Here is a 27,130-nt window from a genome sequence, read left to right on the forward strand (position 1 = left end):
TGATCAACGGGCTCACACTATCCTTAGCTTCAGAGTAGCAGCCGTGTTAGTCTGTATCCGCAAAAAGAAGAACAGGAGGACTTGTGGCACCTTAGAGACTAACAAATTTATTAGAGCATAAGCTTTCGTGGACTACAGCCCACTTCTTCGGATGCATATAGAATGGAACATATATTGAGGAGATATATATACACACACAGACAGAGAGCATAAACAGGTGGGAGTTGTCTTACCACCTCTGAGAGGCCAATTAATTAAGAGAAAACAAACTTTTGAAGTGATAATCAAGCTAGCTCAGTACAGACAGTTAGATAACAAGTGTGAGAATACTTACAAGGCGAGATAGATTCAATGTTTGTAATGGCTCAGCCATTCCCAGTCTTTATTCAAACCGGAGTTGATTGTGTCTAGTTTGCATATCAATTCTAGCTCAGCAGTTTCTCGTTGGAGTCTGTTTTTGAAGTTTTTCTGTTGTAATATAGCCACCCGCAGGTCTGTCACTGAATGACCAGACAGGTTAAAGTGTTCTCCCACTGGTTTTTGAGTATTTTGATTCCTGATGTCAGATTTGTGTCCATTAATTCTTTTGCGTAGAGACTGTCCGGTTTGGCCAATGTACATGGCAGAGGGGCATTGCTGGCACATGATGGCATATATCACATTGGTAGATGTGCAGGTGAACGAGCCCCTGATGGTATGGCTGATGTGATTAGGTCCTATGATGATGTCACTGGAATAGATATGTGGACAGAGTTGGCATCGGGGTTTGTTACAAGGATAGGTTCCTGGGTTAGTGGTTTTGTTCAGTGATGTGTGGTTGCTGGTGAGTATTTGCTTTAGGTTCGGGGGTTGTCTGTAAGCGAGGACAGGTCTGTCTCCCAAGATCTGTGAGAGTAAAGGATCATCTTTCAGGATAGGTTGTAGATCTCTGATGATGCGCTGGAGAGGTTTTAGTTGGGGGCTGAAGGTGACAGCTAGTGGTGTTCTGTTATTTTCTTTGTTGGGCCTGTCTTGTAGGAGGTGACTTCTGGGTACTCGTCTGGCTCTGTCAATCTGTTTTTTCACTTCAGCAGGTGGGTATTGTAGTTTTAAGAATGCTTGATAGAGATCTTGTAGGTGCTTGTCTCTATCCAAGGGATTGGAGCAAATGCGGTTATATCTTAGGGCTTGGCTGTAGACAATGGATCGTGTGGTGTGTCCTGGATGGAAGCTGGAGGCATGTAGGTAAGTGTAGCGGTCAGTAGGTTTCCGATATAGGGTGGTATTTATGTGACCATCGCTTATTAGCACAGTAGTGTCCAGGAAATGGACCGCTTGTGTGGATTGATCTAGGCTGAGGTTGATGGTGGGATGGAAATTATTGAAATCATGGTGAAATTCCTCAAGGGCTTCTTTTCCATGGGTCCAGATGATGAAGCTGTCATCAATGTAGCGCAAGTAGAGTAGGGGCGTTAGGGGACGAGAGCTAAGGAAGCGTTGTTCTAAGTCAGCCATAAAAATGTTGGCATATTGTGGGGCCATGCGGGTACCCATAGCAGTGCCGCTGACTTGAAGGTATATATTGTCCCCAAATGTGAAATAGTTGTGGGTGAGGACAAAATCACAAAGTTCAGCCACCAGGTTAGCTGTGACATTATCAGGGATACTGTTCCTGATAGCTTGTAGTCCATCTTTGTGTGGAATATTGGTGTAGAGGGCTTCTACGTCCATAGTGGCCAGGATGGTGTTTTCTGGAAGATCACCGATGGATTGTAGTTTCCTCAGGAAGTCAGTGGTGTCTCGAAGATAGCTGGGAGTGCTGGTAGCGTAGGGTCTGAGGAGAGAGTCTACATAACCAGACAAGCCTGATGTTAGGGTGCCAATGCCTGAGATGATGGGGCGTCCAGGATATCCAGGTTTATGGATCTTGGGTAGCAAATAGAATACCCCTGGTCGGGGTTCTAGGCATGTGTCTGTACAGATTTGTTCCTGTGCTTTGTCAAAAGTTTGTTTTCTCTTAATTAATTGGCCTCTCAGAGGTGGTAAGACAACTCCCACCTGTTTATGCTCTCTGTCTGTGTGTGTATATATATCTCCTCAATATATGTTCCATTCTATATGCATCCGAAGAAGTGGGCTGTAGTCCACGAAAGCTTATGCTCTAATAAATTTGTTAGTCTCTAAGGTGCCACAAGTCCTCCTGTTCTTCTTTTATCCTTAGCTTGAAAGGCTTCAGAGTAAGCGTGGCAAGTTTATTAGGGGTGAGCATCAATATTTATACACAGAAGTAAACAAAGTGATTAACAGATCATAATGGTCATGCATAATCAATCAAGATTCTACATGATAAAACAGGTCAAAATGTAAATTAAGTAGAGAAAATGGGGAGATGGCTACTTAAGGGGAGAGGGGTGTCATGAGTAGTTCGCAGGTCAGAGCTTTGATTAAAAGTTCAGACAGAGACATCAAGTCTGGGTTAAGTTTAAGCTCATCAAAAGTTCAGACTCAACACGGACAGAGATAAGGAGGCGGAGGCTGGGGCCACAGCTGGGTGGGGGTCCGGGGCCAGGAGCAGGGTTGGGGCCAGGAGCGGGGCCATGCCAGGGGCTGAGGCTGGGCTTGTGGGCTGGGGATGGGACTGAGACTGGGGCCAGGGCCAGGTGTGGAGCCACAACCAGACCCAGGGCCAGGCATGGGGCTGGAAGCCAGGGCCACAGCTGGGAGCGGGGCTGGAGCAGAGCTGGGAGCGGATCGGGGTGCAGTGGCACTCCTTCCTCGCCTCCTGTGGGGGATGGCCTGGGCCCTGCCTCGCCCCTCCCCCCCAGAACAATCCTTACAGTTTGGGGACCTCTGTTTTAGAACAAGATAAATAAAACAATAGAGATGTCTCTATTGGAAGAAATTATCCGCTCATGATTCTGCATTTGGAACATGTTTTTGTTTCTGATCTCTCGCTACAGCATTTTTGTTTGTTTGTTTTTTGTTTTTCCAGTGTTGTATTCTTTAAGGAAGCAGTTGTGCCATCTTGTGAGCAAAGAACATATCACAGGAAATCCCTCCCGGTTATCAAGGCTGTATAATAGTGTAACTAAGCCTGGTGACAGGTTTCAGAGTGTTAGTCTGTATCAGCAAAAAGAATGAGGCATCCTTGTGGCACCTTAGAGACTAACAAATTTATTTGAGCCTAAGCTTTCGTGGGCTAAAACCCTCTCCATCGGATGCATGCAGTGGAAGATACAGTAGGAAAATATATATATACACAGAGAACATGAAAAAATGGGTGTTGCCATACCAACTCTAACAAGGGTAATTAATTAAGTTGCGCTATTAGGTGAGCTATTATCAGCAGAAGAAAAAAACTTTTGTAGTGATAATCAGGATGGCCCATTTCCAACCGTTGACAAGAAGGTGTGAGTAACAGTAGGGGGAAATGTTTTTCACACCTTCTTGTCAACGGTTGGAAATGGGCCATCCTGATTATCACTACAAAAGTTTTTTTTTCTTCTGCTGATAATAACTCACCTAATAGCTCACCTTAATTAATTCCCTCGTTACAGTTGGTATGGCAACACCCATTTTTTCATGTTCTCTGTGTATATATATTTTCCTACTGTATCTTCCACTGTATGCATCCAATTAAGTGGGTTTTAGCCCACAAAAGCTTATGCTCAAATAAATTTGTTAGTCTCTAAGGTGCCACAAGTACTCCTTGTTCTTTTTATTGTAACTAAGATTGCATCATTTTCAGCTAAACAGCACCACTCCGCCTTCTGACTTGTCTACCTTTGGACTCTATATTCTTCTGTAAATTGACTTTCTCAGCCATGCATATGGAATTGTTTTTACGATCAGTTAACTTTAGCTCTCTGCTCTGCCTTATCATGCCTCCCATTCTTGTTTTCCTGATTCCCACCAATACTTTTTCTCTCCCCCTGCTCTTCACTGTGCCTGCATCTAGCTCAATTTTCAGCTCTGCCCCACGTGTCTCACAATCTTCTCTATCTTAGAGTGTTGTACGGTATCCCATCACATTTGTATCTGAGTGCCTTCCATGTGACCTCCCACAAAAAAATTAATTACCTAGGATTTTATGCAGTTAAATACATAAAAATAATCAGATGCATCCTTTTAGGATTCTCTGCCAATTATCTCCATTTTGTGACCCACATCCTCCCTTTCCCCTATTCCCACTCTACTATTTGTTGCTATCACTTTATATCTTGCCTACACTTTAATCTCTGATACTGCAAAGGGATCCTCAAAGATGTACACCATATAAAACTTCATTGGAGTTAAGAGGTTTTTGCAGCAACTAGAAAGACCTCCCGTGCCAGTCCCTTTGCAGATCAGAGACTAAGGGTCCAGTTTTGCAGACACTTGTGTATTTCCTTCCATGGTATGACTAATGTGGGTCAAATAACTCACTTGCAAAACTATAGGCACTGTCAGGATCAGAACCTAAGGCCCTCACCCTGCAAGCATTTACATCAGTGGTCCCCAAACTTTTCATGGTTGCGCCCCTGCCTTACCCCTGTCCTAAGGTTACCAAATCTCCAGGATTGGCCTGGAGTCTCCAGGAATTAAAGATTACTCTTTAATTACAAATTATGTCATGTGATTAAATCTCCAGGAATACATCCAACCAAAATTGGCAACCCTACCCTGTCTGTGCCCCTTTTTCCCCACTGAAGCTGGGGCTGGGACCACGGCTCCTGAGGTTGGGTCATGGAGAGGGGGATGGGGGCCAAGGCTGGAGCCACAGCTGGGGGTGGGTCTGGAGCTGAGAATGGAACTGCGGCCAGGAACGGAACCACGGCCAGGGGCTGAGTCTGGAGCTGTGGCCAGGGACCGAGGCTGGGGGTAGGGCTGGGGCTAGAAGCGGAGCCTCGGCCAGGGGCCCAGGCTGGGGGTGGGAGCGTAGTTGCAGTTGGGACTGTGGCAGAGCTGGGGGTGGAGCAGGACTGGGCGGCGCTCCCTCCCTTTCCCCTAGGGGGGCTGGTCCAGGTCCTCCCAAACATTCCTCCGTGCCCCCCTAGTGGGTCACGCCCCTCAATTTGGGGACCACTGATTTACACTCATAAGTAGCCCAATTGCAGTCAATAGAACTACCCTTGTGTGGAAGGTAAACATGTGCAAGTGTTTGCAGGACTGGGAGTAGCGACTATGTCCTTACCTCTAACTGTAGAGTGCCTAATATACTTCTGGGCATTGTATAAATAATAAATGTAGCTGGTCAAAAAGTGATTTTAAAAGTCAAGAACATTTTCAAAAAAATCCCAAAATGTTTTTGTTTAGAAGTTTTCAGGCAGACCAGAGCTAAAAATGTTCACAATTATTTTTTAGTTTTTAACTCCCTTTTTCCCTCCCTTTTCTCCTTTTTCTATTCTGCCATGGAAAAGGTTTTGGAGGGTGGGGGACAAGAAAAAAAGGAGTAGGAAAAAAACAATAAATAAGTTTAGGTTTTGTGTAAGAAAGGGATATTGTTAAAAAATGAACATTTTTGTTAAACTTTGTTTTTTGTAAAAAGACCAGTTTTTGATGGAAACATTTCTTATTTGAAAGTTTCTTATAACCTGCTGTCAGAAAAGCTAACTAAATACTCTAATACAAAAAGATGCATCTTTGGGATGCTATAAACATTTCTTTGTGTTTAATGAACAAGTTGACCGTCCCAAAAAATGTTGAGATGAAAATTATTCTGCGAATATACACAAAAGGTTTTAAAAATTAACACCTAAAAAAACCTAGATTAATTGGATTTTAAGGTAGTTTAATTGCATTTTATGTATAGTCTGCCATTCATACATGGAACTAATCTAATATGAAATGCAGCGTCAAGCAGAAAGTTATTTAAGTTTGTCAAATTGATTATATAATTATATAATTGATTATAGTAAATAATTAACACATTCACATTGTTTTCTTCGTTTATTTATACCTTGTGATTAGTTGTTATAAGGATATCTGGTCTGCAATCCTTTAAAGTCTTTCTCCCATGCTGAACTTTAAGCATGTGAGTAAATCCCATTGAGTTAATTGGAACTATTTACATACTCATGTATGTTAAGCATGTGTGTAAGTATAAGTTAAGCATGTGTATAAGTCATCACAGGACTAGAGCCTTAATTTTGTGTATTTTAAATATTTGTACAGTTCTTATAATCAGCATTTTAAAAAAAGTTAATAAATTCATCCATTAATTATATATAAATGTATTGTGTGAAGTTGGTTGAAATGCATAATGCTTTAATGCAATAATAATCCTAAATTTTAAAAGAAAGTATGCTAAAGAAATATTCTTAGTTGCAGGGGCGGCTCTAGTTTTTTTGCCGCCCCAAGCATGGCAGGCAGGCTGCCTTCAGCAGCATGCCTGCGGGAAGTCCCCGGTCCCGCGACTTCAGCGTACTTGCCGCTGAATTACCGCCGAATCCGCGGGATCGGCGGACTTCCTGCAGGCATGCCGCCAAAGGCTGCCTGACTGCTGCCCTTGCAGGGACCGGCAGGGCGCCCCCCGCGGCTTGCTGCCCCAGGCACACGCTTGGTGCGCTGGTGCCTGGAGCCGCTGCTGCTTAGTTGTATAGAACTGTAGGATGTAGGATGTTAACTTGAAGTTAACTGACAAAAAAAAAAAAAAAACATGTATAGTCTTGTATGAACACAAGTCATTTGCAAATTTGACACCATCAGCTCAGGATTAAACAAAGACTGTGAATGGCTATCCAACTACAAAAGCAGTTTCTCTTCCCTTGGTGTTCACACCTCAACTGCTAGAAGAGGGCCTCATCCTCCCTGATTGAACTAACCTCGTTATCTCTAGACTGATTCTTGCCTGCATATTTATATCTGCCTCTAGAAATTTCCATTGCATGTGTCTGATGAAGTGGGTATTCATCCACAAAAGCTTATGCTCCAATACATCTGTTAGTCTATAAGGTGCCACAGGACTCTTTGTTGCTTTTTACAAGTCAGATAATAGATCAGCAAAGTTTCCTGCATGAATATAGGCCAGAGGTTCTCAAACTATGATCCGTGGACCACGAGTGGTCCGCAAGCTCCATTCAGGTGGTCTGTGGATAGTTCCCTTTAAGGTGCACGCCTGGGCGATTGCACACGAGAGAATGAGAGGTCACCCACCTAATTAGTGGAGCCGCGCAGGCGAAGATGCTGGACGCTGGAGAAGATGCACATATAAGGTGAAGTAGTGACCTTGGAGGGAATATGGGGTGGGTGGGAGGGGGAAGTGGGGTGAGAAGAGGAGGTGGGAGAATTTGGGATGTGTGGGGCAGCAGTGGCCAGAGAAAGAGGTGACTTTCCCCAGCTCCAGGGCTGTGGCTGCCAGAGGGAGACATCCCTCCTTCCCAGCCTCAACTCTGTGGCTGCTGTGGCGGGAAAGAGAGCCCCCTCCTTCCCAGCCTCAGCTTGGGGACTGCCGCAGTGGGGAGAGATGTCACTATGACTAGTGATATTAAAATATGAGTTGTGTGTTTTTATTTGTAGAACAAAAAAAAGTTAATTAAGGTTTTTCTTTTAATATAGTGCTTTTATCCAAAGCACTTTACAATAGTTAGCTAACAGTACAAACAACATTTGGAAAGATCATTAAGTGGTCCACCGAGACCCTCAGCAATTTTCAAGGGGTCGGTGAAAAAAAAGTTTGAGAACCACTGATATAGGCAATTTTTCCTTCACTCTCTAAAGGACTGCTCCAACTTCCATTAAAATGAATAGAAAGACCTTATTGACTTCAATGGGAATTGGATTGACCCTAAAAGATTTGTTGTGTTTCAGTTATATTTATAGATCTTTTAGTTGTCTGTGCATTATAGCAACAGTTTATGACAGAGGCGGGCAAACTTTTTGGCCTGAGGGCCGCATCTGGTTTCCAAAATTGTATGGAAGGCTGGTTAGGGGAGGCTGTGCCTCCCAAAACAGCCAGGCGTGGCCCATCCCTCGCCCCCTATCAGCCCCCACTCCCAATTCTTGCCCTCTGACGGCCCCCCCGGGACTCCTGCCCCATCCACCCCCCCCCCACTCCCTGTCCCCTGATGCCCCCCCTGGGACTCCTGCCCCATCCAACCCCCCTGTTCCCTGTCCCCTGACAGCCCCCGGAATACCTGCCCCTGACTGTCCCCCGCCACCCCATCCAACCCCCTCTGTCCTTCCTGACTGCCCCACCTGGGACCTCTGCCCCCATTCAACCCTTGTTCCCCGCCCTCTAACTGCCCCGACTCCTATCCACACCCCCACCCTCTGACCACCCCCCTGAACTCCCCTGCCCTCTATCCAAGCCTCCCCCGTGTTCCCTGCTCCCTTACCTCACTGCCTGGAGTACCGGTGGCTGACGGCGCTACAGCTGCGCCGCCCAGAGCACCAGGACAGGCAGCCATTCCGCCTGGCTGGAGCCAGCCATGCCACTGCGCAGCACAGAGCACTGGGTCAGACCGTGGCTCTGCAACTGTGCTGCCCCAGGAGCTCGCAGCCCCACTGCCCAGAGCATTGCACTGGCGGCGGGGTGAGCTGAGGCTGCGTGGGAGGGGGAACAGCAGGGGAGCGGCTAGGGGCTAGCCTCCTGGGGCAGAGGCTCAGGGGCCGGGCAGGAGGGTCCCACTAGGGTGACCAGACAGCAAGTGTGAAAAATCGGGATGGGGGTGAGGGGTAATAGGAGCCTATATAAGAAAAAGACCCCAAAATCGGGACTGTTCCAATAAAATTGGGGCATCTGTTCACCCTAGGTCCCGTGGGCCGGATGTGGCCTGCAGGCCATAGTTTGCCCACCTCTGGTTTATGAGCTATTAAAAAAAAAAAACCCACAGTGTAACTGGGTTCCAAAAGTGAGGGTCCTAAATCCATACTGAGGCTCCTAAATATAAGTAGCCTGATATTCAGAAGTGTTGAACACCCGCCAGTCCCACCAAAGCCTATGGGAGTTGCAGGTGCTCATCATCTTTGAAAAACAGGCCACTTTTATTTAGGTGCCTCAGTATGGATTTAGGAGAACCCAGATTTGAAACATCTCGTTTCTGTATTTTTAGGCTTTGCTGATGCCACTCCTTTTTGATAGACTGTATGGACATAATGATTCTTTGCGTATGTCTACACTTACTGGAGGGTCCGGCGGCAGGCAATCGATGTTCTGGGATCGATCCCGGAAGTGCTTGCCGTCGACGCCGGTAGTCCAGCTCGGCAAGAGGAGTACGTGGCATCGACGGGGGAGCCTCCCTGCCGCGTCTGGACCCGCGGTAAGTTTGGACTAAGGTACTTCGAATTCAGCTACGTTATTAACGTAGCTGAATTTGCGTACCTTAGTCCGAAGTGGGGGGTTAGTGGGGACCAGACCTTTGCTTTCTGAGTCTCTAGGGATGCACTTGGGTCACATTTTCAAGCTTTTGTCATCAACCAAAAATTCAGCGTTGCTAACTCCTGCGATTTTATCATGAGTCACACAGTATTTGAGGACTTGCTTAAAGCCCCAGCTCCTGGAGACACATGAGCTTTCATTTGAATAAATGAAGTTTCTAGCCCTGTGGTTACAGAGAAAAGGTTGAAAAGCTCCCCCTCGCGCACCTCAAAAGTCCAGTAACCAGAGGGCCAATAAGAACCCAGAATGTATTAAAAGCCAAGCAAATCCTTGTGACCTTGACGCTAGGGTTGCCAACATTGTATTTCAGAAATAAGGGACTGTTTTCTTAGCACCCGCCTCCTGATATGAGTATCATCGTTATCATCATCAGTAATAATAATAAGCAGTAGCTACCCATCTACACTGGCCAGGGCTATTTCTTGCTGCCTTTTGCAACACTCAGCAACTCCCGATCTTGTTGTACAGAGAAGAAAAAATAAGGGCCGTTCCTTGTAATAAGGGACTGTTGGAGATGCCCCTCTCATGATTTTTAGGGGCTGTCTCCTGGTTTATGAAGGTTTGGGGCTGGCCAGGCCGAATCCTTTTATTTCCATGGCTCCAGGACCTGGGGTTTTAGGGGTGAGCGCAAGGAAACTGGCAGTAGCATTGTGAGAGGGCTGGGGGGGTAACGGGGGGGCGACATATGAGATGGGGCCTGGTCGGTCCGGCAGGCTGCCCGCCCCACCCCGCTGCAGGGGCGGCCCCGCATCAGGAGGGCGCTGGCTGCTCGTGGCAGCAGCTTAGCTTAGCAGCGCGCTGGCCCTTTAAATCGACAGCGGCGCAGAGAGACGCCGCCGCGGCGCCCGTGCGACAGGAGAAACCCAGGGCGGCTCGCTGGTTGGCCACCCCGCCGGAGCGCGGCCGCCAACAACCTTCCCGAAGGCCGGACAGAGCGCGAGGCGTCTCCTGAGCGATCTCCTGTCCCCCGAGACCGGCGGCTCCACTGCCCCCTCCTGTGGTGAGGGGAGGGGTAGCTGGAGGATGAGCTGTTGGAGGGGGCTTGTAGTAGGCTGGGTAATGGTGGGGGGATTGGAGGCAGTAGGGATGGGGTTTGGTGGGGGGCTGGGTAATGGTGGGGGGGTTGGAGGCAGTAGGGATGGGGTTTGGTGGGGGGCTGGGTAATGGTGGGGGGATTGGAGGCAGTAGGGATGGGGTTTGGTGGGGGGCTGGGTAATGGTGGGGGGGGATTGGAGGCAGTAGGGATGGGGTTTGGTGGGGGGCTGGGTAATGGTGGGGGGGATTGGAGGCAGTAGGGATGGGGTTTGGTGGGGGGCTGGGTAATGGTGGGGGGGATTGGAGGCAGTAGGGATGGGGTTTGGTGGGGGGCTGGGTAATGGTGGGGGGGATTGGAGGCAGTAGGGATGGGGTTTGGTGGGGGGCTGGGTAATGGTGGGGGCGTTGGAGGCAGTAGGGATGGGGTTTGGTGGGGGGCTGGGTAATGGTGGGGGGATTGGAGGAAGTAGGGGGTGAGGGTTGGTGGGGGGCTGTGTAGTGGTGAGGAGAGCTGGGGACCAGGCTGTGCACTGGGATGAGGAGTAGCAATTGCAGGGAGATGGTGTGTAAGTGGAGGGCAGGGATTAGGATGTGCTGCAGCAGGAAACTATGTCAACCAGCCCACACCCCTAGTTTGGTGCTAAGGAGAGCAATCTCAAGTTAAAAACAAAATAAAACCTTTTCCAAGGAACATCAGTGAACATGTGATTTAAGCAGGCAGGCTGGTATAGGCAGGCTTTTCTAGGGGTTGCGGGGAGCCCTTAGTCTCTCACATACTGTGTGTCGCCTGTTTTGTTCAAAACTTTGTTTTTCTGTTGGAACAAGTTTCAGGCAACGAATGTCGTGGGAACAAGAGCAACCAGAGAAAGCTTAGAGGAGCTATTACAGTATTATTGTGTGAAGCAGCTTTCCACATTTGTGCGTGGAGGGGATTATTCAAGCAGAAATCACTAGCTGTCTTGAAATAATAAGATTCCTTTTTTCAACATTTCTTTCCCTGGTTGTTGTGGGCAGGAACCTTGGTGGTGGTGTTTTGAAAAATATTGTTACAAAACAGCTATTCCGTAATTGATGGAAGGTAAAGGGAAACAAGATGTCATCCCTATCCCTTTCCTTCAAACTGCTACATCTCCTTCATTCAAATCCCTTCTAAAAACCCACTTCTTCCACGTTACTCACATGAATTGAGTTCTCTTTTTATGATTTTAATGAATCCATCAATCTGGCATCTGATTACTGCAATCTCTGATTTTCCTTAAAATACATCCCACACTCTGTCAGTGTTTACCACTCTTGTCTAACTATAGATGTGATACAGTAAGCTATAAAAACTTTTGGGTCAGGAGGCCAGCAGCAGAGCCCTTATTAACCAAGTCTGAGCTATAAAGTTTTTTATTGATACTATTGTGAGAGAGACATTCAAAATAAACTTCAGTTGTTGTGGTCAGTGTTTAACACCTTTTAAAATCTACCTTTTTATAACTTATTCGACAGTTTAGATCAAAATGGGATTCATCTTTTCAAAATCTGTGAATGAAAACCTGAAGAGTCAACAGGAGTTCATGCTCATGAACTCTCGACTTCAGGTAAGCATTTGTTGTACAGAATCAAGAAAAGCTATTGATTTATATCCTGTTTGGAAACGCTTACTCTTACGTGGAGGTGTATGAGGGATAGGGTAGTGCTATGTGATTTTGTTGGTTTAACATGTTTATAAATAGGGAAAGTTTATAGCAAAAGTCCTTATAGCATCTTACAGGAGATAAATCCCATAATACCGCTGTGATATAGGTATTATCCACATTTTACAGATGGAAACTGAGGTACAGAGATTAAATGACTTATTCTAAAATAAGTCATAAATAAGGAATAAATGGTTCCTAAAAATCCAGCCCTGCAAGCATGCCTTTGAGTAGTCCCACTGAGCTCAATGAGGCTACTCTTGGGTAAAATTAGTCATATATTTAAGTGAGTCAGTGGCAGAGATAGTAATAGAATCCAATGCTCTGTTCTAGCTACTAGATTCCAAAAGTTAAAACTAAAATATGTATTCAAATTTTCCGGCCCCATATGTTGTCTCATGTTTGTCAGTTGCAGTAATTCCAAGGTAATAGCAAGGCTGTAACTTGTCTGTCTTTTCCCTAGCCATGGAGCCAGACTGATAAAGACCAAAGGTTAGGTAGGCTATGCTGGATCACTTACTCTCCAGTTTGTTATTATTTTATTAGAGTGTTGCATAATGGAGATAGGGAAGAAAGCTTTTGACACTGAAAACCAGAAGTAAGCAATAGAATTACTCTTTCTTATCCAGGCAGTAGTGCAGTTGTCTGCTGTGCTGTCAAGTATTTTAATAACTTCTGATGGCACGTCTACATTGCCCAGCATTTTGGGCTAGTGAGTGTGAATTGCAGCATGCACCAAAGTACTGTGCTGTAACTTCCCCGTGCGGACACTACAGGTGCTGCAGTTCACAACCCCGTAGTCCGAAATGCAGGGCAGTGTAGATATGCCTCTGACTTTTCAGTTTACTGTAAGTCAGTGGGGAGTATGTGGTTTAATCTAAAGTTTTCTGTACACTTCTGAAGTTGAAATGAAATACAGTGAAACTTAAAAATACATCTTTCATTACAAATTATTGATGGATTAACTTTGCACTTAAATTGCCAGTAGGTGGCATATTTTAGCTTTTGGAAGCATTGAAGACAAGTAGATTTTTAATATTGATATTTAAACTAAATAAATATTTGATATTTAAACTGAACTGAATATTTGGAGAAGATGTTTGTATAATTGGAAGTTGGGGGAAAAAAACCAGGAGCATGAGAAAAACATCTAGCTTAGTAAGCCGCAGTTGGAAGACCAAGCAGAAAAGCAACACAATGGCTATATATAAGCAACCTCACAACAGACCCTTGGGGATGGGGTTTGGGGGGTAATTCCAAGCATGTTCTAGTTCCAGGCTGCAGCCTGAAGTTACACAGCTTTTTGCTAAGGCTGGGTGCCTAGGGATCAAAGAAACACTAAAGTAGCTTTGTGGGCCTAGGTGCCCAAGTCTTAATTTTAGGAACCATGTAATCCACAAAACTCTTGCTCAGCTGCCACCTAACTCTGTAGGCACCTAAACTTACTTGGTGCCTACATTTTCAGGGTAAACATTCCCAAGGCACCTATATTTCAGCCTGTGAGCATGCACACTTCTGTCACAAACTAGGCGTCTGAACACCTGTCTCCGACCTAAGGCCCAGAGTGCCCCACAAACTGGGGGGAAATTGATGGAGGAGCACCTATATTGCATTTTGGGCCTGATCCAATAGGTGTACTCCGAGACCAGTAGCTCATAGAAGTCCCTTTGTAGATCTGGGCCTGAGTGGCTAAAAGGCAAGAATGGCAGGTGGGAGTTGAGTGCTGTTCCTGATGAGAGCAGACTGATGAAATAGACACAGGTCCTGCAAGGATGCCTGAAAGCAATTTGCCCTTCCTTGGCTCACTGGAAATTGTAAGCCTTAGGGAAGAACAATGATGCTTGGGTTAAGATTTATTTTCTCTGAAATGCTTTTGATCTAAATAAATGATACTTTGTTGTAAGAAGGCTGCCTGGTTACTGGAAATTGTCATAGCTCCTGGTAGGAGCAGAACTATAGTTACTGAACCTAAGCTGACCCGCGGAGGTAATCATGGTTGATATACAGGGGATTGCAGCCTAGGCCCTGGCCTGAGAGTAAGAAAGTTGCCTGATTCCACTTAGAGAGGTGACTGCACAAGGCATGAAACCAGTTCATAGAGACTGGGGTGTATGTCAGAGGTGCAGTTAGCCTAGTAACTGACAGCCAACGTGTTTCTATAAAGGCACATCTGAACAGGGGTAGCCACCTCCTGAGCATCCTCTTGTGGCTAGAAGTGGCTGTGCAGCACTCTGCCTCAGTTTCCTCTTCATTCAGGCACCTCAATAACGCTATAGAAGGGTTTGTCCAATAACATTTCTTCTTGTGGTCTGGTTTATTAACATAAACTGAACTAAAAAAATTAAGGTTCTTCTGCCCCAATCTCTTAGTGTGCACAGTCTCCACTCCACCACCCAGGTCTGACCACCTTCAAATTTCCAAGCTGGTCACAACTTTTAGGCCCTTCCCAGGCTCTGCTTTGTCACTTCCCTTAATCCACTCTAGACTACTTTAAACATTGCCTGTGCTCTTCTGAGCATTCACTCTCAGGCATGGGCGGCGGGTATAAGAGGTCAGGGGAGGCTAAGCCTCCCGAAACAGCTGGCCCACCGCCTCTGGAGTCCGCCACCATTGAAAGGATGCCCAGGCTGTGGCCCCGCCTGCGTTTCGTGCCGAGGCTCCACTCCCACTTGTCCTCTTCCCCCTGAGGCCCCGCCCTTGCTTCGCTTCTTCCCATCCCTGTTCCATCTGCATAGGGGCCTCAGGGGAGGAGGGGAAGAGGCACATGCAAGTGGTGAGTGGTTTGGCAGGAGTGCGGGAAGGCCATGGGGAAGGGGGGGCAAAGAGTTGCAAGCAGTGGGTGGGCAGTGGGCTCAGGGGAAGAGGCACAAGAGGCAGGCAAGAGGGGTCTCGGGGGAAGGGGCAGGCAGGGGGCTCAGGTGGAGCATGGGCAGAGCTTCAGGGGGAGGAAGTCGAGTGGGGGTGGCCTCAGGACAGGGCCACAGTCTAGGCGTACCCAGCCTCCCCAAATGGAGGAGTCACGCACCATCCATGCTCTAAGGCCTTCCTACCTGGAATCTTTTCTTTCCCAGGGGAGATCCATCACTCTCTCAGTGCTGTCTGTTTGTCAGCTTTTAAAGGTCAGCAGGCAAGCATCTCTACTGCTCCCCTGGCCCTGGCCCTTCTTCAGCCCTCTGGCCCAAACCCTTGCCTCCAGGCAAAGTTCTCCTACAGGAGCCTTCTGTTCTCTATAGCCTCTGTCATAACTTCCTCTTCCCCACCAGTGCTTTATAGAGACTATCTGCCATCTGTCAGGCACCATCAGAAAGTTGTTAACGAGACACAGATTGGCTAAACCAGTTCCACCTTAAAGGGCCCAGTGCACCCTGTGATATATATTCACCTTCTTCACAGCTTCCTTCATTATCAAGTTTGATAATAAATCTATTGATATTAATATACTATACCACAGACTATTCTCTCAAGCTCACAAAAATAAAAAAAGTTAGTAATTCAGCCTCTGTATTTGTTAATAAATAGCTTGGATTAGGGTTGCTTTAGTTTGCACAGGTGACTCACCAGCCCCTGGCTGGCCCCGGAATAGAGGAGCGCAAGGGTAGCATGCCTCCACTTCTCCACTCTATTTTTGAGCCAAGTGGAACTCAGCCAGAAGAAAGAATTGAGGCCTGTAAGTTTTGTCTTGCTGCTGTTTTGTAAAATAACGAAGATTGGACTATCAGGCTGCTTTGTTCTGGAGGACTCGCTGTTTGTTTGTGTTATGCATTGATATGTGTCTCCAGAGTTAAATAATCCATCTCAAATCAAATCAAAAGGATTCCCAACAAAAAATATAATTGAGGCTTCACTTTATTATATCGCTGCTGCTTGAGGGATCACACATGAAGCTCTTCCTTAAAATTATCAGATTTACAACGAACATATATAATGTTTTTGCCTTACCTTAAAATTTGAATGTGTAGAAGAAAGAATCCAGGTCTTAGAGCATATATAAGACATTTTATAATGTTTATAAATAAGGAAAACAAAATGCTATATGAGCACCATTTGCATGACTATAATGAAGTACATTCCAAAGTTCCTATGTTTTCAGTGCCTTCTGTTTTATCTGCATTTTTGTATCACAACATTTTGTCTGAGCATCCAGGGTTTACTCCTCTTTAAAAAAGAAAACAAAAAAACCTTTCTTGTAGTTAACCATCCAAAAAATGCTATAAAATGCACAAAGTAAACACATGGAAAATAGAGTGAAATATTTTTGCTTTTATTTCTCTGTTTCAGAGTGTAAGTGGTTGGTTACTTGTAACGATAGTGGGTACAACATTTTCAAATGGAAAATATTTTTCTCTTAGTTGAGATCAGTTTTTAAAAGTGAAACATAAAGATGATATTTTTTAAGGTGTTTTACGTGTAAATTCTTAAAGGAGTCACTACTCATATGCATTGAAATTCTCTCTCTGTTCCCTCCATCAAATATGTCTTTAAAAAGTGAATTGTGTGTCTGTATATGTACTATGTGTAGTTTCTTGTGAATTCAGACTTCTGCTATGTAGACTTTGATGTCATGGAACAGGGTACCTAGGAAGCTCTTATTAAATAAGGTCATAAATGCATGGCCCTTTGCTGGTGTATTATAGCTATCTTTAAACAATAAAAGATCTTGTAAGTTCTAAATGTTGCAGTACAAAGACACAGCAAGAGAGGTTAAAGATGGAGTTTCAGGTTAGTGTTTGTGAATTCAATGCTTATCCATGTTGTCCAGAAGTTTTCTTCCACAGAGTCCTAAACGAATGATTTTTGCACTACAGAAAAGTGTTTTCTGGGCAGATTTGTAGAATACACTCTAAATATTTCAAGGCACTGTCACTTCAAAAGGTGTACCACTAGAAACTAAACTGTACATAGGGGAATTCAGTACACAAATTCACTGGGTAGGGTGGGAACATGAGACATTTTTAAAAAAGGCTGTCAAAATAAAAGCAAGTCATTTTCTAAAAAGCTGTTAACAGTAGTTTCAGGCACTGTCTGCCGAGTCCCATTGCCAGTTTTAGTTTTTAATATCACTCCACAACCCAAAAGCATCTCTTCCCTGTTGCTTTCTAGAAAGTTCCCACATAAACAGAAAACTGATAGACTACATAAGAGAAACGTGGGAATTGACGATACACAAAGTAGTGCACCATCCATAAAACCAGAATTAGAGGGTTCTTTCCGCTAATCTCTTTTGGCTATGGTAATATCAGGGAGTACTTGGGATGATACTAAATAAGATATCAGACAGCGGGATGATTACTTTAAGTTGATCCCTTTACATCAGGGGTGGGCAAACTTTTTGGCCCAAGGGCCACCCACATCTGGGTATGGAAATTGTATGGCGGGCCATGAATGCTCACAAAATTGTGGGTTGGGGTGCGGAAGGGGATGAGGGCTCTGGATTGGGGCCAGAAATGAGTTCAGGGTGCAGGAGGGGGCTGGGGCAGGGGGCTGGAGTGTGGGGGGGGGGTGAGTGCTCAGGCTGGGGATTAGGGGGTTGAGGCATGGGAGGTGGTCAGGGGTACAGGCTCTGGGCGGCGCCTACCTCAAGCAACTCCCGGAAGCAGTGGCATGTCCCGTCCCCCCTCCGGCTCCTATGCAGAGGCACAGCCAGGCGGCTCTGCATGCCGCCCTGTCTGCAGGCGCCGCCCCCCGCAGCTCCCGAAAGCAGCTTTCCCCCCCTCATCCAGCTCCTACGTGGAGGTCCAGTGCTGGCCAGGCAGCTCTGTGCCAGGCGCTGCCCTTGCAGCTCCCCTTGGTCGCAGTTCCCAGCCAATGGAAGCTGCAGGGGGGAAGCGCTTGGGGTGGGGGCAGCATGTGGATTGCAGAGCCCCCTGGCTGCCCCTATGCGTAGGAACCGGAGGAGGGAAGTCACTGCTTCTGGGAGCGGTGCGGAGCCACGGCGCATGCGGAACAGGGCAAGCTCCAGACCCCGCTCCCCAGCTGGAGCAGGGCAAGCCCCAGACCCCACTCCCCAGCGGGAGCTCCAGGGCCAGATTAAAATGTCTGATGGGCTGGACACAGCCTGCAGGCCGTAGTTTGCCCACCCCTGCTACATGCTAGTTGTTGTTGTGGTTTTTTTAAAAAAAATATCTCTCTATGATGGAGACTGGCATAAAAGTACTGTGGCATATTGTGTAACTGGGTCATGTTAGTCATCTCTGGAGCCAAAGGTAGATAACTTAGAAGATGATTTGAAAAGTTTTCTTTTCAGATGTCTTTTAATAACACTCTGACACTAATAGACCTGTATGTTTGAGGTAGGAAATTGTTTCTATTGCAGTTGAGTTACTTTGTTCCAAACAAAATGTATTTATAGAAATATTATGCCTAGATGAAGATTAACATATTGGAAAGGTCTACAAGGAATTGAAAGACCCAAATCTGCTCTGATTTATACTGATTTTATGCTGGTGTAAATTCACTGACTTGAGTGGAATAACTCCTGATTTTAAACCAGTGTAAATGAGAGAAGAATCAGACCTTAAGAATCTTAGTAGTGTGGCTCTATTTGGTAGGAAGAAAGAATGAACACTTTAAAAGTTGCATCACTGGCCCATCAGAATCTAATGAAATGCTAAGGGCTGGATTGTGGAATACAGTAGAACCTAGAGTTACGAATTTACCAGTCAACCACACCTCATTTGGAACCGGAAGTACACAATCAGGCAGCAGAGACAAATAAACAAATGCTTTACAGTACGGTGTTAAAGGTAAACTACTCAAACAAACAAAAAGCAAGTTTAAATTTTTTTTTGACAAGGTAAGGAAACTTCCAGTGCTTGATTCGTTTAAATTAAGATGCTTAAAAGCAGCATTTTTCTTCTGCATAGTAAAGTTTCAAAGCTGTATTAAGTCATTGCTCAGCTGTAAACTTTTGAAAGAACCACCATAATGTTTGGTTCAAAGTTATGAACAGCCTCCATTCCCCAGGTGTTCGTAACTCTGAGATTTTACTGTATAATAATAATTCTTTGGGAGCAGTGCAAGTTGTACATTGCCCCAGTGAGAGCTCTAGCTGGCTTTGTGCTTGCTTTAGGAACAATAATCCAGAATTACAAAAGTATTTAGGTGCCTAAATAGGCGGATAGATGCTTAATGGGATTTAAAAAAGTGGCTAAGCATATTAGGTGCTTAACTGCTGTTGAAGTAAATGGAAGTAAGCCACAACACAGGCTTAGATGTTTTTTGTAAATACAGTTAGGCACCTAAATACCATTTTAAATCTGGCCCAATGTCCCTTGGAGCTCCAGTGAGCACAAGGGAGTACAGATGCTGCACCTCCAGTGGAGGCCCTCTCCAGTTTCTGCTCCCCTTTGCATCCAAGAAGAGCTGCTTTTCAGACGGGGTGGCTCCAGGCACCAGCTCAGCAAACGCGTGCCTGGGGCGGCAAGCTGCGGGGGGCGGCGTGCCATTTGCCATGAGGGCGGCAGTCAGGTTGCCTTTGGCAGCATGCCTGCTGGAGATCCGCTGGTCCCACTGTTTTGGCGGCAATTTGGCGGCGGGTACGCCGAAGGCGCAGGACTGGCGGACCTCCCACTAGCATGCCACCGAAAGCCGCCTGACTGCCTGCTTGGGGCGGCAAAACACATAGAGCCACCCCTGTTTTCAGAGCTCATTGCCAGCAGCAGCATTAGTCCTATGGAGTCCTTATGCTCAAAGAACATAAGGACTCTCCATTGTTCTGGAATCTGCATGAGGCTCACAGGAAGTGGTGGATGGAGAGGCTCCTTGAAGGTACAAACTGGTGGTGCATGACAAGGAGACCACTTGCTACCCGGATACTGTCATTAGCGTGTTACCAAGATGCAGTATGCTTGGGATCTGATTAAGATTACAAAGATCCTTATTCTTCCTCATTTGCATTCATGGTTAATATCTCTAAGTACTGTGAACAGAACTTCAATACTGTTGCATCCATTTTAGAGCAACTCTTTTAGTATGGGCATATTCTATTAATGAAATAACTGCAGAGCTATGGGGATATAGTCCTGTCTTCATACAGTAGAACTTGATCTTCAGTACACCTTAAGATAAGTACACATTCCCTAGAATGTACAGTAACTGTTTCTCATTTGTAAGACATCTTTTTTTAACCAGTTGATGGAGATTAAGATTTCCAATATGTTTAATTTTAAATTTCAAAATATGAAGTATGTTCTTATAGCTAGTTACAAATTAGGTTGCTTTTCCTTGAAATTACATGCAATGCTGTGTTGAATCAGTTTGTTTTATGGTAACACAGCGAGTCATTTATAGTATTAACCTTTATTAGCTATTTTATGCATTAACTTGCAATGCCATTAATAATGAGGTCTGAATTTATGACTAGTCAGAATTTTGTCACTTCTGCTCAGGGCCAGCTCTACCATTTTTGCTGTCCCAAGCGGAAGGAAAAAAAAAAAAAAGGCTGCTTGGACTTCCTTTTGAACTGCCGAAGCCAAAAAAAAAAAAAAAGTTGCCCCGACTGTGCTGCCCCAAGAATGGATGGAATGCCGCCCCTTGGCATGTGCCGCCCCAGGCATGTGCTTCCTCCGCTGGTGCCTGGAGCCGGCCCTGCTTCTGCTATTTCTGCTCAGTTGGATGCTGCCTTTCCATTTTGATGGTCTTCCATTATATATGAATTGTAGATGATCTATTGGCACTATTTTTATAGTGCCCATTATCATAGTATCTAAGCACTATTTTTTCCCCCACACATCATCCAGTTACTGAAAGTTGACCTCAGATAGAATTAAAGCATTATGGGAAAACAATACAAGCAAGGGGGTTGAAGAGATGAGAAATTTCCATACTAGGAATGTTGGTGAATCAAAAGGAAAAAGGTGGTCATATGCCAGTCATCCTGCTATAGATAGATAAATGGGGCACCTTGAGCATGAGCTTGTGTAACAGCACCTTAATTATGTTGCAAATATTGATCCCAGATTTTTGTCTCATTGCTAAGCACACTTCAGATTAATCTTAAAAGAAAATGAGGTTTGGCTGCAGTTGTGCACCAGAGATGCTGCTCTGAATTGGAATGGAGAGACAAGAGAAAACATTTAAATGGGTTAACAAGTTACTCTGGATTTTGCACTTGTAGAAATTTTTAACTATCAGTTCCCAGTGTAGTTGCACTATGTAGTAATATACTGTGACTTCAAATGTTTGGCCCTCCTGCAAGTTTTTGCTATGGCAGGGCATGATGTGGACATAGGTTAGAAAACCATAGCACTAGAGTTTCTGTGGTATCATGGGTGTTTGTTTGGCCACCCATGTAATGGGCACAGAGTGTTGACCTCCAAAGTAGGTGCTAAAACCACTTGCTATATGACCATTCTGCTGCAAGCATAGTAGATTTGTAACCAGCTGCAGCTACCATAAATGTTCATCATTGAGGTGACCTTTTAAAATATAGCTCTTATTGGCATGGGAATCATTTGTGCATTTGAAACAATTCTTGTGCATTGCCAAGACATGGATACAAAGGGAGCATGTCTGTCTCTTTCTCTTGTCTTCCTGCCCAACCTTGAGAATTTTGAAGAGCTCATAAGTTGATGTCCTCACTCCTATATGGGATCACTTTCTCAGTAGTTGCCTGTTGAAATTGACTAGGACTGTATGATCCTTATCAGCTTAAAATGTCCCGACCCCTATGATCCTGGGAAAATGCTGTTGTGCAGGAACATAAGTGTGATTGAGCTGATAAGTTTCTTCTGCTTTGAAGAGAGACACTGACCATTAAGAGGCGTTGGATCCTGGCTGGGGAGGGGAAAGACTGGCAGAAGATGACTTCAGCATGACAAAGCATCTGATAAGGTGCTTCCCACTGGCAAATGTGGACCACTTCCATCCTAATTGGAGTATATTAACTTCCAGTTGGGATAGAGTGCAGCAACCCAGCATGACAAAATTGGCTGCATCAGGATGAAGATGATTAACTGATCCCTCTGATCTGGATCTTTTAGTCAGTCTCAGCCTGTGGAGACTGCCTCCTTTTACCTCCATTACAGCATAGTCGTTGGAGAGTTGAGTTAGGATCAGATTTATTTATCTCCATTTCCAGGGCTTTCTACTTCGGTCACAGTAAAGGGTGTAATCAACTTCTTAGGAGCTGTGGTAGAGGTTATATGAATGCTTATTATTTGTTTCCTATCATCACAGCTGCCTGGGTCATGAAGCCATAATGACACCAGTTTCATACATCCCCATTAACTTTATCTGCTGTCAGAATGTGACACAGTGACAGCTTGGAGAGGGATGTGGTGTGGAACGTTAGTTCACTTTTATTTTGTCCAAAGAAAACTGAATATCAGTTGACTGGTGTGTTGGAATTAGGTCTTGCCATACTAGTGTAGGCCATCTAGTCTATTTTCCTGTCTTGATAGAGGCCATTATCAGGTGCTTCACTGGAAGGTGCAAGAAACCCTGAAAAAGACAGTTATGGAAAATTTCATCATAGAAGAAGTTTCTTCCTAACCCTGGTCAATTAGTAGGCTTATGGACTCAAATATGAAGGCTTATGCTCCATCCCCCTTTTTAACATATCAGCTAATATGTGAATGTTCTCATTGTTCATATAAATATCTAATCCTTTTCTGAATCCTACTAAATTCTTGGCCTCAACATTTAGTGGCAGCAAGGTTTAGACTGTGAAGGGGGAAAAAGTTAATATTAACAGTTCAATTGATTATTGTTAAGTTTCTTTGGTTTTTCCTTTGTTGTTGTACTGTGAGAAGGTAAATAAGAGCACCTCTGGGTTTCTTAAGTCATCTCTAATCTTGACTAGTGTAAATTAAGTTTTTCATCTGCAAATTTTGCCATCTTGTTGTTCACCGCATCTTCTAAATAATTGCTAAAAATATTTAACACCACCAGTTCTACTTCATATTTTAGGGGCATTCCATAGTTAACTTTTGCAATGATGCAAGTAACCATTTTATTCCGTCTGTGGTGTATCCATTTTCTGATCCATGACAGTTCTTTAACTCTCATCCCATGACAGCCTAATTTCTTTAATAGCCTTTGACTTAATGAAGAATTCTGTTACTCAAATCTTTCTGATATTTAAAATATTCTCCATTCTTTTGTTGAAAAAGAAAGAATTAGAGTATACTGGAGAGGCACACTCTTTCCTTTACAAAAGAAGCCTTTATTTCCTTCTGAAATTTAGGCAGGTAATCCTGTGCTAGCCTTTGGCTCTGCTTCATAACAACATGTCACAAGATCAGTATAAAGAACAGGAGTACTTGTGGCATCTTAGAGACTAACAAATTTATTTTAGCATAAGCTTTCCTGGTATACTTCTCCTTTATAGTAACCCTCCTAACAAACCAAGAAGCATGTGCATTTTCATCTCCAGTAGCTCAATATTGTTTCTGTAATTCCATGAAGTATATTTTTTGTCAACATGATAGCTGAATATGAAGGTATTAATGGAAATGATTGCATCACAATTATGTATTGCCATATTCCAGAGTAAGATTTAGGAAGTAGGTCTGCTGGGGCCAAAAGAGGTCTCTAAGCATATGTGATATTTTATGGGCCATTGCTATATTAGAGAATATGGGGTCTCCTAACCTCCTACACCTAGGAGTAGGAGGGGAGCACCATGGCTCTCATGAGGGGAATCTAGGGTTCATCTCAACTAGCTAAATTGCAGTAAAACTACAGCTTGCCCAGCTTGTGCTAGAGTTTTACATATGGTAGCTATCTCATTGTAAAAATGTACCTTTTCTTACTGTAGACATATCTAAAGAGATGCTGTCCTTAATATATTTATTACAGAAATATGAGCAAGTGGTTGTGCTTTACACTGATTTGCATTTTGTTTTTAAAATATGTAGGATAGGTTCCTTTTATATTGGAGAGGTACCTCCTTTCTGTTTTTCTTGCAGAAACTTCTTTTTAGTAAGAGTCCATCAATTATACATATGTGGGTTTAAAACATAGTGTTAAAATATCTTGGCAAATCTTTTAAACTTGCTCTCTTCTGCTTATGTGCTTCCCACCATTAGTTTGGGTTATGCCATTCTTCACTAGATTAGTCCTTTAGTACCCAATATTTTCTTTCTGTGAAAGTACTCATACACAGTACAGTAGAACCTCAGAGTTATGAACAGTTACAAACAGACCAGTCAACCACACACCTTATTTGGAACCGGAAGTATGCAGTCAGACCGCGCACACACACACACGCAAATACAGTACAGTACTGTGTTAAACATAAACTAGATTAAAAAAAAAGGAAAGCAGCATTTTTCTTTTGCATAATAAAGTTTCAAAGCTGTATTAAGTCAACGATCAGTTGCAAACTTTTGAAAGAACAACCATAACGTTTTGTTCAGAGTTATGAACAGCCTCCAGCCTTGACCTGGTCTTGGGGCTTTCCCACCCTCTGGCACACTTCACAAGACCAGACATGGGTAGAAACGTCCTTGCCCATCCCCTCCCAGTGGAATGACTTCCCAAAAGGGTCCTTGGTTCTGTTCACCACGGCGTGGCCACTAGGGTGATCGTGGGCTAAACTTAAGAGCTTTTCCCTATACTTAGTTGGAACTACCAGCTGTCTCTGAGGATGCCAGTCCTCCTTGTGCCCATCAGAAAGAGTCTCCTTGTATAAGAGTCCTCCTTCTATAACAACCTGGCTTGACAGGCTGAACCCTTTGCTTGCCTGTTCCCCCCTCAGGCAGTAAAGAAAAGAAAAGAAAGGGGAAAAAAACCCTCCCTGGCTTTCAAGCAGCCAAAAGGAAAAATGTATCCTTTTAAAATCCTGAGGTCTGTGCTTCTGGTTCAAAATGATCCCACCGCTCTGCTACCATGTCAAGGCTGAATCCCCACTTTGTCATTTTGAGTACAGAAGATGGGGGCCCGCAAGGATTTTAAAAATTAATACTTAACACTTCAGGCTTGTATTAAACTCCCAAAGCTTTTCTTTGACCTTGGCTTGGTAAACACTGCCACCACCCAAATGCAAAAAAACAACAACTGTGGACCCAGGAAGGAACACTTGGGAATTCTTCCCTGTGGGGTACCCTCAAGCCCTTTCACCCCCCCTCCGGGGAAGAGCTGAGAAAGAAAACAAAGGAAATTAGCTGTGCTACCAGCTAATCAAACAACATGCACAAACCTCTTAGGTGAGCTTGCTTTTTAATAAAGTATAAACAGTTGGGGAAGTGTGCCAACCTACAAGCAGATTATTACAAAATGCCTCTTAGGACACCAAAAATCCAATCCTACTCTTAAAAAAGGTAAATTTGATTAAAAACAAAAAGGAAGAAAATACATCGGAACTTAGGCTTTTGCTAGATTTCAAAAGAGTAATTCCCAAAATTAAGCACCCAAAATAGCTTTCTTTGGGTTTCAGCTTAAAGGTTACAAGCAAACAAAAGCATCAAGGGTTAGCACAAAGGAGATCCACAAGCCCAAATAAAGAAATAAACCTGATTGTGTCTAACTAAACATTCCATATCCAAATAATTTTTTCTAGGTATGGAAGATACTTTTTCATACCTGGTTCAAACCGTACACAGCATTTCTGCTCATAGCATTGCTGCTCTGTGTTCCTGCAGCCCAGAGAACAAAAGACAAAGGGAAAGTTTCTTTCCCAATTTTAAAAAGTTCTACCTTTCCACTGGCTCTTTTAGTCATGTGCCCACTCCTTTTCTTTTATCTGTGGGCTTGTTAACCCTTTACAGGTAAAGCAAACAGAGAACAGACACCAAGAGGGATTTTACAGCTAACTGGCTGGGTGTCCATAAGGGAGCTACCCCCCCCCCATCCTTCGGTTATCACTGCATCCCTCCCCCGTCCCATCCTGCCCTGTACCCTTTACACCCATCCTCTCCACCTCATGGAGCTGCCACCCCCATGTCCCTCACCCTCCACAGCCCTGCACCCCATTCACCTCCATTCACTGCTGCACTCCCATTATGTCCCTATACACCCCTGTGCCCCCCACATCCTCATGCACCTGTAACCTTCTGCCTCCCCCTGCATCCCCATCCACTCCACATCCCCTCCTCTCTCCTTCACTGCTGCCTCTCATCCCCACCCTGCTCTCATCCTTGGCTTCTTTCCCTCCCCATCCTCTCTCCTCCACTCACACACCCATCTTTTCCCTTCCAGCCCACCCTCCTCCCTTCCTGACTGGGTGTCTCTGTGTAGGAAAATGTGTGCATGCATGCATTGTTTGTGTCTTTGTGTAGAGAGGTGCGTGTATTGCCACGTGTGTATACCTGTATGAATAAAAATTGCAGCCTAACTCTTTAACTTTTTTTCCTTCTGCTGGCATGTGCACAAAAAAATTGATGACATAAAATATGTGGGTATTTATTTCATAACAAGTTTTTAAAAGAGAAGGGAACTCTAAAAGAAATGTATTATTTCTTAAAAAGTGAATGTTGATGACTAATAATTGCAGAAGAGCCAACGTAGCATACGTTTCTCCGCACCTTTGTTTAGCTACATTATAAAGTCTTTGTTGCAGTCTCTCTCTTTTTGTGTGTATGTCCAGCATCTACCACCCTGGAGCCCTGATCTTAGTTGGGGTCTCTAGGCACTAAACAATTCTAATAATAAATAATATGGAAGTATGTGTTAGTGCATGCTAGATGTGTACACATGAATACACGTGTGTATCTGCATGTAGGTGTGGGAGTCAGTTTCTACAGATTTATTTATATGGACAGGTGTGCATTTCTGTGATTGTGCTCTATGGATTTGTATTTGGGCTTCAGGAGTGGGCCTTTAATGTACCCATTGCAGCTGTGATAATTACAGTAACTTTAGTGAGCAAAAAACCTGTAGCTGGTTACAAAAAATGGGAAGAGGGGAGGGAAAGAATTATGAAAACTTTTGTGAAATTTATTTTTTTTAAATTACCCTTTTTGACTATTTTGCTGCCAGCTCTAGCATCCTGTAACAAGTAAAACCTGAAATTAGCATAATACATCGGTCAAAACAATAAATTTGCCTGTTTGGGCCTTGCAGTGCAAATGAGCATGTGAGCGAGGGTGGGGGAGGGCAACCGACTGGGAGCGGGGAATGGAGTGAGCGGAAGGGC

General features: G+C 44.5%; 1 protein-coding gene across 4 annotated transcripts in view; it reads left to right on the forward strand.

Annotated features, from left to right (window-relative positions):
* Positions 1-10,150: 10,150 nt before the first annotated feature.
* The window catches only part of PLGRKT (plasminogen receptor with a C-terminal lysine), a 51,647-nt gene continuing 34,667 nt past the window's right edge, over positions 10,151-27,130 (forward strand). For 2 of the 4 annotated variants that reach the window (XM_005296795.4, XM_005296797.4), the window contains exons 1-2: positions 10,151-10,337; positions 11,867-11,958. In XM_005296795.4, the coding sequence (XP_005296852.1) occupies positions 11,878-11,958 (81 nt within the window). In that variant the 5' untranslated portion in view covers positions 10,151-10,337; positions 11,867-11,877. The remainder of the gene's footprint in view (positions 10,338-11,866; positions 11,959-27,130) is intronic. The other 2 variants (XM_005296798.4, XM_005296796.4) reach the window with 2 other exon arrangements.

The sequence above is a fragment of the Chrysemys picta genome, chromosome 6, assembly GCF_011386835.1.
Source record: "Chrysemys picta bellii isolate R12L10 chromosome 6, ASM1138683v2, whole genome shotgun sequence".
In the NCBI taxonomy this organism is placed as follows: domain Eukaryota; kingdom Metazoa; phylum Chordata; order Testudines; family Emydidae; genus Chrysemys; species Chrysemys picta.